General features: G+C 39.9%; 1 protein-coding gene across 3 annotated transcripts in view; it reads right to left on the reverse strand.

The window, feature by feature from the left end:
• The window catches only part of MED26 (mediator complex subunit 26), a 527,523-nt gene that overhangs the window by 30,975 nt on the left and 482,135 nt on the right, over positions 1–14,413 (reverse strand). For all 3 annotated transcript variants that reach the window (XM_044090729.1, XM_044090730.1, XM_044090731.1), the window contains one exon: positions 13,916–13,990. In XM_044090729.1, coding sequence (XP_043946664.1) covers positions 13,916–13,990 — 75 coding nt within the window. The remainder of the gene's footprint in view (positions 1–13,915; positions 13,991–14,413) is intronic.

Below are 14,413 nucleotides of genomic sequence, written 5' to 3' on the forward strand. Positions count from 1 at the left end.
GGAATTGTTCTCTCATGGCATGTATGGTTTCCCCAAAGGAAAGTTCCTCTGGTGGAGAGGCAGATGGAATGGATTCTTCAGCATCGGAATCTTCATAAGTAGAAAAAGGAGCCTCTGGCTGATCTGTAATATCTGAGTCATCCGAAGAATCATCAGAGGACACTGGCTCGGGGGGCTCTGCTCTAGGTCTCTTTTCTGGAGGCTGAGAGGCCCTGTCTGGGTGAGATTGGGATCCCCTAATTAAGGAGATTAAATCCTCTTGCCAGAGTAAGCATTTGTGAACTAGAAGTGGGCCTATGTGAGGGGGTCTTAACAGGCACTGATTTAACAGTTTTGGCTGCTTTAGCCCTGGCAAAGGCCTTTATAGACATGGCTGCAGGAGGCCTAGCAGCACCACGTGCTGGGGTAGAGACATCCAAAGGGATGGTGTCTGATAATTCACTAGGAACCACAGTAGTAGGCAAAACTTCAGAGGCCGATTCAACTAAGGTAGCAGGAGCCTCAGTAGTAGTCATGGTTTCGGCTGAAGATTGACCCGTTTTCTCGGTTTCGGCCAAAACCGAGACACTCGCGGCTTGCTTAACCGTGGTTTCGGCCGAAACCGCGGACCGCGAGTGTCGGTCTTTTTCTTTGCGTTTTTAACAATTTGTGTAGTCGGAGGATCCGACGGCATAATGTACGCAAAATCTGAGCCGAAAAACTGTTCAGCAAACTCCGACCGACGCCTAAGCGTTCATCGGTTGAAGGAAGCACAGGCTAAACAGGCTGCTACGTCGTGGTCTGGGCCTAAACAAGGTAGGCAGTAAGAGTGGAAATCTTTATGAGGTATTGTTTCCCACAAGTTAAACAGTTATTTACTTTTTCTGACATCGGCTGAGGCAAGAAAGAGTCCCCAACGGGGTACTTAGCTTTTTAGAAGTCTTGAAGTAGTATTCGGTAGTAGTAATCTCTGGATCTGACCGACCGGTACTTGCGAACAGCTTCTGCTTCGGGCGCCACGCGGCAAGAAAGACTGAGGAAAATGGCGTCGGCTGATGCCTTTATACCCGAAGACCAGCAGAGATGACGTCGGGTGAAGTGCGACATCAGCCGAAGCCGGACCCAGACTTTGGAATCCGGCCGACCGAAGGGCTGCCTGACGACAGGACAACCCATTTGTTATGACTGCAGATGCATCCTTGAAGGACATCTGGGAGAAGGCAAGACAGTAATGAATGAATGAATCTGAGGTTCACCATCACTCAGAGGGATAACAGATTAAACAGTACTTCCTCAGGGGGATGAGAAAATTCTATTTGGGAAAGTCTAAAAGCCAGTTATCCAGGGGGGGGAAAAAATCACAATGGACATTTGGTGAATACTGGGTGAGACATGAACCCAAGACAATGCGTCTATCATTGGGAGTGACAAGCCCCGGAGAATTACCAAACCTCTGACTTTTTGGCACTCAATGTGGACAGGAGCATAGTGGAGGCCCAAACATCACATCCAGTCTTGAGAGAGACAGTATGCTGAATGTGTTCTTTGGGAATAAAGGGGATCAAGGAAACTGATATCCAGAAGAGGACTTGTAAGGCAATAAAAAGAAGCCAGAATAAAACAAGTCCAACCTGGTTGGGTTGGAACTCTTAGGCTTCATTTGGTGACTAGCCTGAGACCTCCTTCCTTCTCAGGGCCTTCTGATTGGGATTGACAATGGGCAAAGAGTAATAAAGAAAGGCAAGGAACCTTTTTGGCTAGGCTTACATAGACCCCAAGCTGACAGCCTAGTACCTACCTATGAACCTGAAAGAGATCTCAGTGGAGGTGAGGAAAGGGGACTGGGTAAGCCCTGGTAAATTTATTTGCTCATTAGTCAGGTCATTTTTCTCCAAGCCAGGATATGTAGGGTAAATCCCACCTCCCCAATGGCTTCCTGTAGGACGTAGCCTTCTAAAGACTCAGAACTGCTATGTCCTGCCCTGGAGCTGCCCATGATCTCCTGAAGGTGTTAATAATCCAAAAATTTGGGAACAGATTTTTAATATTATACTAGCATAGTATTTTCAACTTGGAAATATTAATAATTATTTGTGTGTGTGGAGAGAATTTAGTAATCGTCTATTACTTACATTTATTCTTATGCTTTTTTATATTTAACTGTATTACATGGAAGCATTCTTGTAAATATTGTATATAGAGTGTGGTTATTAGTGATATTAGTTAATGCTTGATTTGTGAATATATGTTATTTTTGTTCTTATTTGTGTTTGAAAATAATATAAAAATAAAGATTTATTATGGAAAAAAAAAAAGGGATGCTCAACATCCATGGCTTTGCTAAACAGTGTGCTAAAGTGGCTGCCTGCTCTCAGCACTTTAAAGACTGCAAAACAGAAGTTGGCTCTTCTTTCTGGTGAACAAACTCAGTAAAGGTTGAAACAGCACCTGCAGCTGTAAGGCTCCTTCAAAAAAGATAACATTTGCTTGAACTGAGCAGGACAGCACTGAAAGAAGAATCCATGAAGGTCATCATTTAGCCCTCACGGAAGCAGATCATAGACTGCAGAAGGCCAATAAAACACAAAAAGTAAGAAGTCTGATAAAACAAATGAATGCAGTAATTAGGACTGTCCATAGAGATCCATGTGATATAACAGAAGTAAACAGAATATATTACTGTGCAGCTAAATTAATAACTAATCAAGTTCTACCACAAGAACACAGGGTAGTAAGGAAAAGGAAGGGGAGAAATCAAATATCATCATGGAAGTATCGAACAGAGAAAACTATAAAGCAATTAAGACAAGAAGTGTCAATGTTAGAAGATTACAGAAGAGGGAACAGATCAATAAAAATACTAAGAAAGATAGATGTGATTAAAGGAATGCACAGTATTAGAACAGACCAGGATCTATCACGCACTAATCGCAAATAAACAAACTTTCAGCACAGGCGGAAAAACTTCGAAGATACACAAATAAATATAAAGGACAAGTACAAAACAAGCAATTTACTGATGACCCAAAAAGTTTTACAGAGTTGGGAAATAAGATAAATGGAATTGAAAGACCGCCAAAAAAGAAGAAATAGATGCATTTTGGAGAAGCATCTATGAAGAGCCTGTGGAACATAAAGATGCTAAATGGATAGAAGTAAAAGGAAAATTAAGAAGTTTAAAGGTACAGGACATGAAATGGGATGAAGTAACAGCTAGAGAGATTGAAACAAAGTTAAAAAAAGCCTCTAATTGGAAAATCCCAGGCCCAGATGCAGTCCCTAACTTTTGGTTAAAAGTATTAACACCTTTGCATGAAAATTTATTAACTATTTATATATGCACCCAGAACAGACACCAATCTGGCTAACAGGCAAAACAATGCTCTTACTTAAGAGTGAACCTGCAAGCTACCCTAAAAATTAGATCAATAACTTACCTTCCGACTACATATAAACTATACTTGGGAATTGACACCAACAGAGTTTACAGTCATTTAGAAGAAAACCCAATTATGGCAGTAGAACAAAAGGGCAATAAAAGAAAGCCATAAGGAACAAAGAATCATCTGTTGTTAAAGTCATAGTGGAGCACTGTAAAAAGGGGCAGACTAAGTATGGCATGGACCGACTACAAAAAAGCATCCCACATTCATGGATTAAAAGAGTGCTTAAAAATGTGTAAGATACACCATATACTGATTGACTATATTACATTAACCATAAAACAATGGCAGACCACCTTGCAATTAAACCATGATAAAGGATAGATTATTATTCCAGTGATAAAAATTAAAAGGGGGATATTCCAGGGTGAATCTGTCACAGTTGCTTTTCTGCCTTGCCCTTAATCCATTCACTCAACAGTTTAGGCCATGGCTACAATTTGGCTCCTAGAAAACAGGAAAGTCTAATGACTTCTCACTTTCTCTTTGTTGATGATTTAAAACTGTATAGCTCATCAGATGAGGAACTGAAAGCAGAGCTGCAGATTGTCAAAACATTTTCAGATGATATTAGAATGTCATTTGGGCTTGATAAATGTGGAAGAGCAACCTTTAAAACATGAAAACTGCAGCACCAGGAAAACATCAGTTTAGGACAAGAATGTGATATAAAAGAACTTGAGCAAGAGGGAGTGTATAAATACTTGGGAAATGAAGGATAAGCAATAAAACATGAACAAATGCGAATAAAACTCAGTAAGGAATACTTTAGCAGACTTGAATCAATCCTGAGAACAGCACTGATATCTAGGAACAAAATCCAAGCTATAAATCGATTTGCTCTTCCTGTCCTACCGTACAGTTTTGGAGGGATTGAGTGGCCCCAAAAAGTGTTGGAGAGATTAGATATTAAAACAAGAAGGATGCATCATGCTCAAATGATTTATAGAAAATCAGTGTATACCACGATTGTACATTCCCCGTTCCGAAGGAGGGATGGGCCTTCCATGAAATTGATTGCATGTATAGATCTGCAGTTGTGGGACTCCACACATCTACTAACCTCACAAGATCCAAATGTAGCGAAAGTTTTGAAACATGAGGAGAATAAATCTAAGACGACTTCTCTGCTTAATCAAGCAGAAGCATATCGACATCAAGCAGGAATGGAAATCAAACCAGAAGTAAATAAAAATCAGGCAGCAACTGAATGTGCAAAAAAAAAAAAAAAAAAAAAAAAAAGGAAAAATATAAGGTGAAGGACCAGATGAGAAGGCAAGAAATGTGGAAAAAACATGGTTGCAAGTATAGAAAACTTCTGGAAGAGCCTCATGTTAATCAAGAACGAATGCAGGAATGGTTAAGGAGAAGCGAATTCAAACCAAGAAATGAAAGGTTAATATTGGCAGCCCAAGATAGTGGGCTACGTACACGTGGTTTACTAAGTTCATTGAACATGTGGGAGAAAGACAAATGTAGGTTTTGTAAAACCAAACTGGCAACAGTCACACACATTGTTGCTGGTTGCGACACACATTGTTGCTGGTTGCGACACACTAACGGCAGGAGGACTATATACTGAAAGGCATAATAATGTGGCAAGACTGTTGCACAGGGGATTGTGCAAACATTATGGTATCGAAATGGCTGAAAATCACTGGAAACGTGAGCCACAAAGCATTACAGAAAATGGAGTTTATATCACAAGGTCTCACCCATTACCAACAGGTCAAAGGATAGATGCTAGAAAACCAGACATAGTGGTCCAAGAAAGGAAGACAACAATAGCAATGATCACTGAAATCGCCACACTCAGTGACTATAGTGTGCGTACAGAGAGAGAAAGTCATAAAATACTAGGATCTACAGGTAGAAGCGAGAGCCATGTGGAAGAAAGATACTCAGACAGTTCCATTAGTAGTAGGAGAAATGGGTCTTATAAAATAGAATTTACAATCGTATTTAGATAGGTTACTAATCCATGTAACCCCGTATGAATTGCAGGAGTCATTACTGGGCACATTGCGGGTGCTGTGAAGAGCACTACCGGCTGACAGAGTGAAACAATACTAATTTCATGAACTTTAACCATACTTTGGCTTAGGAATGGGGTCCACTCCAGTCATGGTATTAGAAACCCAAAAGACTAGGAGAAATTAAAAAAGATCAAAATAGTCAGGAAGCAGCTGCATATAGGCTCATTCCAATTCGATTGTAAACCATGATTATTAAGTGTTTAAGTCTACAACGGTTAAAAGAATGACAAAAGTTATGCTAAAATTGATGGATATGGATCAATGTGGACTTGTGGAAGTGGGAGGGGGGGAGCAAACATTTGACATTAACAAAACATTGATGATCCAGAGGGAAGCAGAATGCAAGAAAATACCACTGCTGTTGTTGGGCCTTGATGCAGAGAAAGCATTTAACAGAGTAAGCTGGGATTTTAAGAACAGGGCAATGGAAGCATTTGCATTCCCTGACAAAATTACAAGGTTTAGTACAATATATGTGAGACTGGAGGTGAAAATGAAAGTGGGTGGTTTCCTAGCTGATGGTTTCTGTTTGAGCAGAGGAACCAGGAAGGGGTATCCTCTATACCCTTTATTATTTGCATTTAGAACCACTGGCACTAAGAAATTCAGCTGGTATGGTAGTTAAAAACAGCTGGGTTTACTTGCAGATGATATTATTCTCTGATTAAACCAGAAAAGGACATCTCAGTGTTGTGGAACATTGAGAGTCAAGTATTTTTGGGATACAAAATTAATAAAGCCAAAACAAATACAATTACTGTAAACTATGCACCCACACACAAACTGGTTTAGCAAATTCCATATTTATGAGGACATTACAAAATTAAGAGGATAGCCGCGGTGGTGCAGTGGTTAGCATTATCGCCACACAGCAAGAGGCTCTCCGGTTTGATCTTCGGCTGGGGTGTCCTTCTGTGTGGAGTCTGCATGTCCTCCCTTTGGTCGTTTGGGTTTCCTCTGTGTGCTCCGGTTTCCTCCCACATCCCCAAAGACATGCTGCACGTGGACTGGACAAGCTACAATTGGCCCTAGGTGTGAGTACGTGCATGTGTTTGCCTTCCGTAGAAGGTTGGCAAAACTCCACTGCCAATTATGAACGGACAAGGTGATCCGCTGTGGCGACTCCTAACTGGGAAAAGCCGAGAGAGATTAAATTAAGTGCTTAGGAATATGGCTTAAAAAGAGTCAGTTGTGGCAGCTAAGGATATGTGTGCAGAGACTAAACAAAAGAGAATATAAAAACTGAGAAATTGGAAGCCGTTTTTTATGGATATGGATAGCAAGATACAAGTAGATAAAATTTTATTTATTTATTTATTTATTTGTTTATTTATTGCAGTTGGTTTACCAGGAAAGTCCATTGGGCCAGAATGAAAGCGTTTTCAATGGAGTCCTGGGGAGAAAAGCTCCAAACAATCAAGATTACAGTAGGTTATGAATGATAATTATACAAATGTAAAAAATATTAAAGATAATTTAATAATTTAAAAAACAATTCAAGCAAACAAATAACAAATAGTACACAAAAGTTACAAGCTAATACAAAGTAGTGATTGAAACTAACAGATGATACAAACTAAAAAAGGAATAGTGCAAGTAAATATTTAGAAGTCATTTTGTCCTAGGATTCAAACACTTAAATGGGCAGCATCATATAGTCATGCAAATATAATAATATTCATGCAGATATCATAATAAGAATGGATGAGTTAGGAGTAATGAAACAAAGAAATGCTGGTGTAATCAGGGGAAGTAAGGAAGATGGGAAATGCCAGTGCTAGTTATGTGGGATGGGAGCAAGAGCATTCCCAGAGGGATACTAGATGAGAATGAAGAGATTTTTTAAAAATAAAATGGTTAGAGCTGATACGAATGGATGGTGGCAGGGAGTTCCAGAGCCAGACCATAGGATAGAAGATTTTTGCCTGGGGGACGAGTTGGTTTGTACACTTCTAGAAGATTTTGGTTATTAGACCTTAATATTCTACCAGGTAGGTGCATTTTAAAGGCAGTAGAAAAGGAGGGACAGAGAGAGGGGTTGAAAATCAGTTTGTGTGCAAGAGTTAGTTGAGTAAAGGTGAGAAGATTTGGTAGTTCTAGCCATTTTAGTTTTTGGAGAGAGGAGCAATGGTGGGTAGAGGACTTATGGCTGGTGGCAAACTTTGCAATTTTGTTGTAGCAAGAGGAAAGTTGTGTTTTCAGAGAGGACTGCAGATTAGTCAGAAGTGGAGCTCCATAGAGAAGGGAGGGGATAAGAAAGGAAGTAGAGAGAGTAATTTTGGTGGCAGGAGTAAGGTAATGATTTTGTCGATAGAGCATACAGAGTTTTTGATGTATTTTTTTTATATTTAGTTGTAAATGAGAGTTGAATTTGAGCTGGTTGTCAATTTGGACCCCGAGTAATTTGGTCTCTGAGACCAGTTCCAGAGGTGTGTTATTTTGACTAGTAATAGAGAAAGTGTTTATATTGAGGGAGGTGACTTTAGAGGGTGTAAAAACCATTAGTTTGGTTTTAAAGGCATTGAGTGCTAGGTGAATTCATTTCATCCATTGCTCAGTGGTTGAAAAAGCATCTTGAGTAAGCTTTAGAAGTGTAGGGATAGATGTGGCAGAGCAGATAATAGCTGAATCATCTGCATATTGGATGATGTTTGAGAAAGGGAGAGAGTTGCGGAAGTCATTTATGAATATGTTAAAGAGGAGGGGACCCAATATGGAACCTTGGGGAACTCTGGCTGGGGTATTAAGAAATGAGGAGGTGGCCTTTTTCCATTTTACTGCTTGAAATCTATGGGATAGGTAGCTGTTGAACCAATTCAAAGATGAAGGAGATAGGTTAAGTTTTGAGAGTTTAGTTAAAAGCAGGCTGTGTGAGATAGTGTTGAAGGCCTTAGAGAGGTCTAGTAATAGGGTAGAGACAAATAGACCAGAGTCCCGGGCTTTGTTAATAGTTTCAAGGAAGGAGAGGAGGGCTATCATAGTGCTGTGATTAGGTCTGAAACCATGTTGTGTGGGAGTTGGTAGGTGATTATCTAAGAGATGTGGTAGGAGTTGAAGTTGGATATACTTTTCAAGGAGTTTAGAGATGGGAGGCAGGATAGCAATGGGGCGGAAATTAGTAACATTGTTATTGTTGCCCCCTTTATGTAATGGTATGATAAAGGCCTTTTTCCAGATTTGGGGTACTGTACTTTCTTGGATAGAGCGGTTGATTAGAATGCTAATGGGGTAGGCAATTGCTTCAGCTGCTGTGCTAAGAAAGAAAGAGGGGATATTATCAGGAGCATTAGTGCATGGCTTCGGTTTTAGAAGGAGTTTTTTGATGGTAGACGTGGGTATAGGCTTAAGTGAGAATAGTGGAGAGTGGGAAGAGGGGGTATTAGGGGGTGAAGAAGGTGAGGAAGTGAGAGTAGGATAAGAGGAAGAGGGTAGAGAGTTAGTGAGCGAGAATGAGGGAGTGGTAGCAGTGCAGGGCAGAGTATTGGTAGGGGGGGTTGGGGGTGAGTTGGAGCATGTGATATTGTTAGGGAAAGAAGAGGTTAATTTAGAGATGGATTCAATGAAAAAAAGAGTTAAATTGTGTGGCTAGGTCATTATCAGGAGTATTAGGGTCTGGGGTGGGGGTGTCTGGTTTGCTGGGGTTGAGGAGGTTAGAGATACTTTTCCAGAATGTCTGAGGATTTGTTTTGTTATTGTTTTGGAGTATGGAGAAGTAATTTTGTCGATCAGAGATGATGAGTTTTTTTACTTTATTTCGAAGTGTTTTGCATTCATTATGGTTGAGGGTGGTCCTATTTTTCTGGAAGCGTGTCCAGGCTTTATCTCTATGCCACATTATTGCTAGTGTGTTATTGGTAAGCCATGGGGCAGTTTTAATTTTTATTCTCTTTGTCCTTAAGGGAGCATGAAAGTCTAGAACTTTTAAGAATGTTGAGTTGAAGTGGGCAACTGTATTGTCTAGAGACAATGTTTTTAGACAGTCCCAGTTTATTGCCTTTAGGGAATTAGAAAAGGTTGATGGATTAAAGTTTTTTTGATTCCAGATAGTAATAAAATTATGGGTGCAATGTAGGAGTAAGGGGAAACGATGAGTGAAAGTGGGTAAGTGGTCACTAAGAGGATCTGGAAGAGTACCACTGTCGGAGAAATAGTGGGGATGAGAGACTAGAATCCAGTCTAGAATACTGCCACTAGACAGTTTTTTTGATGGGCGTGTTATAGAGTTGATTAGCTGTGAAAAATTGTAGAGGTTGATGTTAAGTGGGTTTGTAGGAGACTGAATGGAGGCCCAATTAATATTCATGTCTCCTAAGATTATTGTTTCACTGCTGATGTTGGAGAGCCAGGAGAGGATGTCTTCGAGTGTAGAAATATTGTCCCCTGGGGGGAAGTAGAGGGAAGCTATACATATGTGCTTGTGTTTGTTGACTTGAAGTAGTGTTAGGAGTAGTTCAGCATTGTTAAATTGAGGCGTAGGTTTGTTATAAGGAGTAACAGACAAGGAGGATGAGTATAGGAGAGCTACTCCATCCCCTTTTTTGTGGGACCTGTCTTTTCTAATGATAGAATAGTTTGGAGGAAATATTTCAGAATCTTTTATATGGGATTTTAACCATGTTTCTGAGATGGATAGGATGTCTGGTTTATTATGTATGAGCCAGGCGTGGAGGTTTGGGATTTTGTTGACTATACTTTGGGAGTTTAAGGAAGTAAGTAGTATGGACTTGTCTGTATTCGTTGAGATGGGGGGGCCTGGGTTAGGATGGATATCACCTGATAATAGACAGGTAACCAGATACAGGATTAGATTAGATTAGAGAGGTAATTGGACAGTATAGTGAATAGATTAGGTTCTGTTATGATTATGGAATATTTACTAGTTACTATGGGTGTAGAATGTTTGTGAAAGGTGATCAGTTTATATGGGAAAAATAGAAGGTTTTTTATGGGAAATAGGTGAGGAGAAATTGGGATGTGTGAGTTTGAGGGAGAAGAAGTAAGATGGTTAAGTTACATGGAAGGGTTGTGAGTGGTACGACTTAATGGGCTGGGTGAGGTAGTAAAGATAGGATAAATTAAGAGGAGGAAGTAGTAAAAGGGAAATGAGTGAGGGTTTAGGTAGCATGTTGAAATGGGGCTACTTACAAGAAAGATTTGTGTGTAGAGGAGCTGATAAGTTCTTAAATAGTGAAGAGTGGAGAGTTGTGTAAGGATGGGTATTGAAGTAATAATGGAAGATAATTGTCTAGGTGGGATAGTTTAGAAGAGGTGAGTGAGGGTAAATGTGGGCGGGAAACTGGAAATAGGTGTTCCCAGGTAGCAGGAGACTGATAGGTGTGGAATGGTAGTGGGTGTGGTTATGGGGTAATAAAGGTAGAGGTGTTGGGGGCAGGTGGAATTTGGGGGCAGGGTAGGGGAGCGGAGCGGGAAGAACCAAGGAGGGCAGGAGAGGATCGAGAACTTATCAGTGGAGTGTTGATCGCTTAAGGGTAAGTGGAGGGAACCTGGAATTAGTAGGTTAGAGTGGCCTATAATGTTTTAGGAGAGAGAGAGAGAGAAAAAGAAAAGTTAAAAGCATAGAAATAGTACAAGTAGTAAGTGAACTGAAGTCAAAGGTAGTGGGGGGAGGATGTCACCTAGTGGACAAATTCTGAAGTGCACCTAGGCCACCAGGGCAGTCCCTGGACTAGATTGGACTGAAGAGAGAAAGAAGCAAGAGTGGAACAGGGAATTAGATGAGGGGGAAGAAGAGAGATGCAAAAATAAGAAAGGTTTAGGCTGCTGGCTTTCCTGGCAGGGAGCATACTTAAACACCTAGCAGGGCATAAAACTATAGTAGTTCAAGGCTTAACAGCAAATTCACATACTTCCTTGGAGTCTTCTATGAAAGCTTGGTTCAATTTCCAAGAGGGGATGAGGCATCAGAGTTTGTTATAGTTGGCTGGGCAATTGGCTGAGCTTGTGGCAAAATTAGGTATCCACCCGGGCGTAGTCACAGGGGATAGTTCAGGGCAAAAAGCTGGAGAACAGGAGAGAAAGTTGAGAGAGAAATAGCACTTTAGTAGTATACAAACACATTATCTCATAGCAGCAATAAGCAAAAACAACACATTTCACAGGAGCAGTCCCTTTAGTATTACACAGGGCAGGCATATTTTTATCAATCACAGTAGAAGTTGTGAATAGCAATTAATAAAGAGCTGACTGATTTTATCTGGGACGGGAAGATCGCAAGGGACGGGAAGATCGCAAAAGTCAAGTGGGATAAGCTTATTCTTCCAATACAACAAGGTGGTTTGTTATTACCTGCTTTGAATCTGTATTTCAGACTATATAGTTAAGGCTCCTATACATAGTACAAGCAGAAAGCTATAATTCAAAGTGGAAAAGGATGACAAAACAGGAGTGAAGCTCAAGAAATAAGGAAAGACTGGGATTTTCTAGACATCTTAAACCTCCTGCAAGTGAGGCTCATGGGATATGTGCAAATGATCCCTTAAGGCCATCAAGTGTTTCAGCTACATGGCTTCTGAACATTCATGACTTTTTACTTTTAAGTGTTTGTGGATACATTTAGGCCAATAAAGGAAAATATCACTAGCTGTGAACATGCACATCTTGGTCTTATGACCTCATCAACACAGCATAAGTGGACTGTTAGGCTATCCTTCAGCAACACAGGGTCTTTACACCCAGCTGATGTCCATATCCATTAAAGTGTCTGTAAAATATCCCAACAGACAAACCAAAAGTAAAAAGGTCACTCTGATAAACTAATCAGCTAAAAATTAGAAGAAAAGCCTAGCTAAGTTAGAGTTTTCACTGTATGATACCTTAAAACACCTGTAAAAGAGGCCCATGGGATATATGCAAATGACCCCAAGAACTAAGCCAACATGGGAATAGAGAAAGGAAATTCTGCCCATAGGGATGACTGCAATTAAGGACACAGACAATAGGTAAGTGGGGGCTGGAATTTATTGGAGAAAACTGGCAAAGTAACCAAGGTATTGGGAGCAAATAATTAAAGAGGGAACTGTAACAAAATGGGAAGAGGCCAGAATTTATTTGGACTGCTGGCTAGAGGTTTGCCTTCTCTAGCAAAGATTGATAGAGTATAGACAAAGAGAAAGAAATAGGGGATTGCAAGCGAAAGCCCAGCAATGGTACAGTTTTTAGTAGAATCTAGAACAGAAGTCGCTGTTAAAGGGAAAATTACTACACCATATAAGACATTGCACGACAACTATAAGAATCAGAGGAGGTCAGAAAGGATTGGGGAGAGAGACTGGATAAGCAATTCACAAAGATACAAGAGAGGGATATATGTACATCTCCCAAATATACAAAAAAGTCTAGAAAATTTTGTATCTTTGCTTGGAAGTGTTTACATAGGTATTTTTATACCCCAAGTAGTCTCCAAAGAATTTGTCATCAGGTAGACAGCAAATGCTGGAGGTGTGATGAGGAAGAAACAGGTAATTGGGAACATACTTTCTGTGAGTATATTGAGTTGGCAGACTTTAAAAATTCCTTGCAGACTACACTATCAGAAATACTGAGTGAGCAAATTGGTAACTACGGAAATTATTTTTTGAGCTAGGATACAGAATTGGAATTGCCTAGACACACACATAGAGATGCCTTGCAGAGTCTAATTATGGTGGCTGCCAAAAAAAACAATTACTAGAAAATTTAATCAAAGTGTAAACCAACTGTAGTCAAAGTAGTGAATAGACTGGCAGAGATAAAACTGGAAATGGGATCTTTAGAAAAGGTTAGGAGCAAAGTACATACAAAAAAATGCGAATTGCGGCAAGAATAATGCAGAATAACGTTTTGGAGGAGTAATGCCTTTTAAAAGGTGGCAGGATTTGAATGAACAATGTAATGTTTGACTATGACTGGACGGAAAGGTGATGTATGTTTGCAACTAAAATGCATCAATATTGTTAGTTTTCATTTATATAAATATATGATAGTCTGTCATAACTGATAATTTTATACAGATGCTTCTTGTTTAAAAAATGCAGCCAGGAGTACCAATGAATGAAATCAACTTCAGGCTACAGAGATGAGGAAGTGGTTCCTCGGGTATGTGCATGGAAAAGCTACAGCTGCTATACTTAATTACCTGTAGCATTTGCTAAACTGGATGAGTTCCCTAGGTACAAAACACCCAGGCTATGCTACCACTTCCCAAACGGCAGTATTTCCTTTTAAGAAACTGACATCTGTCAACAGAAATTCTAGTCTATACAGGTGAACAGCAAACAACTTCCAAATGGTAAACAGCAGAGGGATGTTGTGCAATCAAGATAAAAAGCCAGTTGACTCCAAGAATGCGTAAACAAAGGGGACAGACTGGATTGCTGATGTCAGACAGAAAATGCTAGCAAGACCACTGCTTAGCTCCCCATTTTAAGATCACTTTTAACTACTGTAGAGGAACATTACCTCAAGTGCTTCTTTGGTGATAGGGTATTTTTCTAAGCTGGAGATAACTTCCATGACAGCCACCATGTTGCAAATCTAAAAATAAACAAAAACACAAACAAAAGTTAAATATAAAACAATTTCTGGTTGCTATTTGTGTTAATTGTGTTAAATGTGTACTTTTGCATCCTTATCAAACAGGTCAGATATCAGCATGTCCCACTAGCTGATTTACAAAATCTGTTTAAACAAAGTTCACTGGTCAATGGTGGAAGGCAAAAAGTAGAAAATTTCAGCTGACTTACAGTGGAATATGACATTTCACAGCAATTGTCAATTATTACAATTTAACACAGTTATCATAAAACTATTACGGTAACATTTCCATTGTCCCTAGACTTTGTTTGCATCCGTAACTTCCTGACATTACACTGCAACTGCTATTACACTAAGACTTGACAGGCTGTAGGACTTTCCTACCAGCATCCCTGCTCATCTTTTCCACAACCATGCACATCT

Source organism: Protopterus annectens, chromosome 13.part0, assembly GCF_019279795.1.
Source record: "Protopterus annectens isolate FY-2018-M chromosome 13.part0, PAN1.0, whole genome shotgun sequence".
Lineage (NCBI taxonomy): Eukaryota > Metazoa > Chordata > Ceratodontiformes > Protopteridae > Protopterus > Protopterus annectens.